This window comes from Perna viridis, chromosome 2 (genome assembly GCF_037379345.1).
Source record: "Perna viridis isolate PV_CMFRI_1.1 ecotype Kerala chromosome 2, ASM3737934v1, whole genome shotgun sequence".
Taxonomy (NCBI): Eukaryota; Metazoa; Mollusca; class Bivalvia; order Mytilida; family Mytilidae; genus Perna; species Perna viridis.
Genome location: NC_142446.1, coordinates 32,419,934 through 32,425,542, shown reverse-complemented (window position 1 = coordinate 32,425,542; position 5,609 = coordinate 32,419,934). Strand labels below are relative to the sequence as shown.

Genomic DNA, 5,609 nt, shown 5'->3' with positions numbered 1-5,609 from the left:
TACAGAACAACCCATGTTTTTGACATAATAATGAGTTTAACATTGCATTGAAACAAAACAAACGTTGGTGGAATAAAATTTACTTTGCGCTGCCCATATCTCAGGACCAGCCTGCTTTCTTGATGGACAATCTCTTACAGTTCATCATAATCTGTTGTAATATGTTCTATATAAAGTATCAATGACATGACCTTCTAACATTTAGTAAAGTACAATATTTATATCAAATTGTCATTCGGAAACGTTTTATTTATAATTTATTTTATAAAGTTAAGGTTCGATAAACTATGTACATAGACTTGTATATTCCATTGTTCTATTATCTTAAGTGATCTGTGTTTTTATCATAGGATTGAACATTATTTTTCCAGAATGTATAAAATCGGACCATTCACTCACAAAACAAATAGAGTCCAAAGAGCATTTCTGTCAGGTTTGTGGGTGAATGGTCCGATTTTATACATAAATTCTGCAAAACAATGTTTAATCCCTATAATTCCAATCACTAACTGTCTGATGTTTAAAGTATTTACGAGCCACTGATAACTGTTTTCTTTCAAAAATTATTGTTTTGCATTTACAATGTCGAAAATGATTGAAATAAAGCAGATGATACCAGTTGAAGCCTCTACATGGCTCTATCTTTTGTCGAAGACATGGTAGATATGTTGTTTACGCTATGTACACGGAATACACTGTTGCAAAAAAAAAGATGATAGCTGAGGTCGTAAAAGGTTAACAACCAATCATAATGCACGAAAAAGGCATTTGCTTCGATTGGAATTATTTAAGTTTAATAAATACGTTTTTTTTCTCTAAATTTATCGGTAAAGCCATTACCATGAACAAATTTATTCACAGTACGATTTAAACTTGATTGTTGACCCCTGTTTAACATAGGAAATAACGGGTCAAAATTAAAGTTTCTCATGTCGGGACATCTGTTCTTATCCAGTAATGGTATATATATTGGTAATGACTCGCTGTTTTAGGCATCAGGTTTCCGGAACACATACTCAAGAAAGGTAAGTCATTTAGACATTAAGAAGTTATAAAAACAATTTTTATTTTTACAATTAAATGAATGGTTCTTCTTTTGGGCCTTACCACATAACCTGCCAGGGTCTTGCCAATTTACTTCTTGAAAAGTTACATAATGAATATGTGTTTTACTATGATTTATCTATAAGCCAACAGGACTCGTCGATACATGCTTTGTTTATAAAATATTTCGTAGTTATTTTCACATAATTTCGCATTGTCATCGTATTCTAGCATACATTAGTGTTTTATATTGAAAAAAAAACTTCTATATGGATTACCTTTTTATACTTATTAAACGTCATGTTTATTAATAACTTAATAATTTCTCCAGTAACAAGCTGGAAAGTAAGATATACATTGAACTACGTTGTACTTTTACCTACACGCTAACCGGAATCAACAATTTGCTTTAAGGAGGTAGACCTAGGATAAGGGACACAAATCATTGGGACGTTTGTAATCAGCATTTTATATCAAACTCATGTAATCATCAAAGTAACTGATTTCATTCTTTTTAAAATGAAAGCTTGATAGGCTTTGGTGAAATTGAATATGATATTAATATATCACTGATTTCAATTTGATTTTTATGTCCCTTACCCTAGGTCTACCACCTTAAGATGTCAATATATGTTCAATTACCGTAAAAAGAGAGATGGTTATTGATTATAAGGCTTTTTATTTTCAGTATTTATAACACATCCAGATCCATACGATGAAAACTATCATGCCAATCCTTGTTCTATTCATCGTTACGTTGTTGAATGCAGTAATAGCAAGGCCACCAACTCCCACATACCCGCCTTACACGACAGCATATTATTCCTGTGACTGCAGTTACGAAGAAAAACCAAAACGCAATAATAGAAGTTAATATCATATGATTTATAATATAAGATTTATTCATGTTATTGGGCAAAGAAAATCATAATGCAGACTTCTACCATACTTTCATTTCTTAGAATACTTGTATATTGTAATTAAAACGTTGTATTATTGTTGCTCTTTATCAATCAGTTGTTTATCAATGTGAACCAGTGTTTTGGTTTGTGTTTTATGTGAGAAGATGTTGCAGAAGATACTTCTGTCCCAGAAGCACCTGAATCATGTTCAAGTGAATTTCCGCCAAAGTTATATTTTGTTAAATAAAATTATAATTTGTTATGTGGTTTTGTGAAAGTATTATTCTATTGGATCTGAAATTTGATAAAAACGATTTGAGATATTGTCTAATGTAGTGGTTTTTAAGTAACAGAGAAACCAAAGGACTGATTTTATCTCTTGATAAAAATTATTTCTTTTTCTCCCATTTGTTTTTGTAGCAATCAATGCAGGAGATTGGATGTCTTAAAGTCTTAAAGAGGTGTCAATGCTTTAACCATGTTCCTTAATACATTCTACTGACTTATTTATATTTTAGGGTTAAATTTTGTTCTTTAATGTTTTGTTTTAGTTTGGATAGCCCAACTTGCAACCGGAAAACAGAATAAACCTCCATCAGGTTATGAGGGTGTCATAATTCGTGTTATAAAATCAGAAAAGGTACAGCACTCACCATTATATATCTGGTAGAAACATCTTGGGTTATTACGGTTTATAAATATAATTATTCACCAGTAGGAATTTTCGCAATTTTTAATAATTACTACCTTTTCAAATTGTAAAAGTCTAGTTTGGCAAGTATTGGTTTGGTTGGCTTGGTCTAATTTGGTCATCCGTTGTTTAAATGTTATTCAAAGATGCATATAATATTTGTTGCCATTCATAAATTAATAATTCATTTCTGATAAACTTTCTGAAATTAAAGAAAGTTTTGAAATGATCAAGAATCTCAAATGGTTATAATAATAGAAGTGTAACACATAAGCATCAAATGAAATCTATATAATAAATCTATTTTTATCACTTTAACGCAAGTAATTATTTCAATTTCTTTTTAGGGTGCCCGTCCAAGTGGTGGGTATGCCAGAATCAATGCTAAACTTGACAACTGTAAAAGCCCTTTTGCACATTTAAAACTTGGTTGTACATACAGAGTTCAAGGTATTTATTAATTACTGAACAGCGGTCAAGATATCAGTAAGCAATAGCAATTAAACATATACACAGAAATTACAACCTTTAAACATATTATGACTACGTATTTTTTTACAAATGTGCATTGCCTATGGAAGCCTATTTATCAATCTATTGTTTTACTTTCGAAGTATTTATGTGAATTATGACTACCTATCTTCAGCATTGCTTATCAGGTATTAAGCTTTTTGCCCTGACGAATATATATATAATTTTTTTTTCAGTTACTGGTAAACGTATCCGTGGTATAAATCATTTCATTGTTGATAGATGTTACCCACCCGAAGAAATTGAGTGTCCCAAACCAACAGGCTGCTATAAATAGTCGTTTAAAAAGCAACATTTTTTTCTTCAAATTGGGCAGACGCCATCCATAATCGAGTGAAATGAAGAATAAAAGAATTAAAAACATACGTATTTGAAGGCTTTCTTCTTAATTCATACATTTTACAGCAACGTGAATAAGCAGACCTCAAAGAAAATTTGCTGCTTGAAAAAATATGTCATTACCCATACCTGGGAAAGAATTGTTTTTTTTTAAGGAAACTGACACAAAAATATCATTTTTTAAACTTTTATATTGATAAAAAATTATAGTATGTTTAGATACGAGTGTAACAAACGTTTTCTCATCAGATTAGCGCTTAATAAAGTTAAAAATGATTTATTTGTGTTATCAAGACAACCTCATAATTGTCGTCTCTCTGTGAACTCTAGTCTTCATACATATAATAGTTAAATATTTCTGTCATTTTTTGTCATTGTCTTCTCGATGGGTTTAAATTGATACAATGGTAGGTATATATTCGCTGACAAAAAAAAAATTTTCACTCTCAGTTGAAGAAATCGTGTTAAAAGTGCAGAAGCCCCACGCATTCAACTACTCGATTTATGAATTAAGAACCAATGTCGTTATACAGTCACGTGGCCACGTGGCTCATTACAATTCGTATGGCTTGGGTCTTCGTCGATTTTGAATCAATTCATCTTCAATTAAACAATATAAGTGACTACAAGGAGAGTTTTTATGATATATAGTAGGTGTAAGAATAGTCTAGGGAACCAGCAGTAATCAAAAGAATGTAATCCAGGGACAAAGATTAAATACTGAAAATATGAAAATAGACATACACAACTAAGAACATGAAGTAACTAAAACCATACATACAAAGTAACAAAAGTAAATGAGCAACTCGGACTCCACTAAAAACTGGGAGCATGGACCAAGTGCACCGGTAGGGTAAGTGTCCTCTGCTTTTCTGGAAACACCCGCCGAGTTGCTCATAATAAGTCAAGTCCGGGGTAGACAAACGAGGAAAGGAAAACTATGACACGTTGAATAAATCAGTTTTCATGGTGCAGATGGATACACCATAGCGATCGACGAGTTCATGATGACGACCATATATATGTAATAAATCAAATTAACCACAAAAGTGAAAAAATAATATTTTTGTGTCATGTCTCCTTTAACATGGGTCTGCCATTTGATTTATGCATTGTTGTATAAGTATAATTAGAGAGTTGGTAACTGTGTTCCTAATTAGACAGATTTAGAGTATTGGAATTCACTTAAGGTTTCATCAAGTATATGTCATCTGGTCCAAGGAACATAACCTATCGTATGCATTACAAAAACTTGAGATAAATGAATGCGGCACTAGAGAGAATTATTATATCACGCGTTATTTTTAAATTAAAGCATACCATGTGTTGCGGGTATATAAACTGTGTACAAGACGTATATGTAGCTCTCTTCATGTGTGTATTCTACTCAAACATAATGTATACTCAACTAATACAACGTATAATAATTACGTGACATTACAAAGGGTATATAGTTACGTCGCGCTTTTAAAACACCAAGATGAGTATACTTTTCTTGGCTCACCGACATATTCTGGCCCGCCATGGTAGCGGTAATTACAGAAATGTGGCATCTACTAGAAATACTGTTACTAAAATATAAAAAAAAATGAATCCCTCTCAAAATAAAAAGATCATTCTCAAAAAGAAAACTTAACATATAAAATTCATGAATAAATGAAATAAAAGTGGAATTTTCGAGTCTCTAATTCATGCATGTTATGCACACTACGTCTAAGTGTTTAATCCATCAAGTTACCTTTCTGTGAGTACAACTTCGTTATTGGTCTGTTGGTGACACCAGTGCTCTCACGGACCTTCGGAAATCGGGCAAATCTATTCTTCCAAGTGATGACGCTATGTATGACTTCAACTCTCCAAAAAAAGCTCGCTTAAATTTGATCGATGTCCTCTGATGATAGTCTCGAAGTGACAATAAATATTCTCCTTTCCATCGTGATTGGAAATGGTCAACCAGCTTTCTTTGTTTTGATGCGTGTTTGTCTTATTAAGGTTAATATAAATGAATGTACATTAATTGTTTTGTGGTTGTAAATACGGCTCGCAGCTGAGTCTCCATCCATTTATAATCTTAATCTGTCGGATTACATAGATAGGTGCAT

General features: G+C 32.1%; 1 protein-coding gene across 1 annotated transcript; it reads left to right on the top strand.

Annotated features, from left to right (window-relative positions):
* Positions 1–1,735: 1,735 nt before the first annotated feature.
* LOC148624675 (uncharacterized) lies at positions 1,736–3,506 on the top strand. The gene is made up of 4 exons (XM_088571171.1): positions 1,736–1,913; positions 2,498–2,586; positions 2,985–3,087; positions 3,345–3,506. Exons 1-4 carry the CDS (start codon positions 1,760–1,762, stop codon positions 3,443–3,445), a joined length of 447 nt encoding a protein of 148 aa, XP_088427297.1. The 5' UTR covers positions 1,736–1,759; the 3' UTR covers positions 3,446–3,506.
* Positions 3,507–5,609: the final 2,103 nt, after the last annotated feature.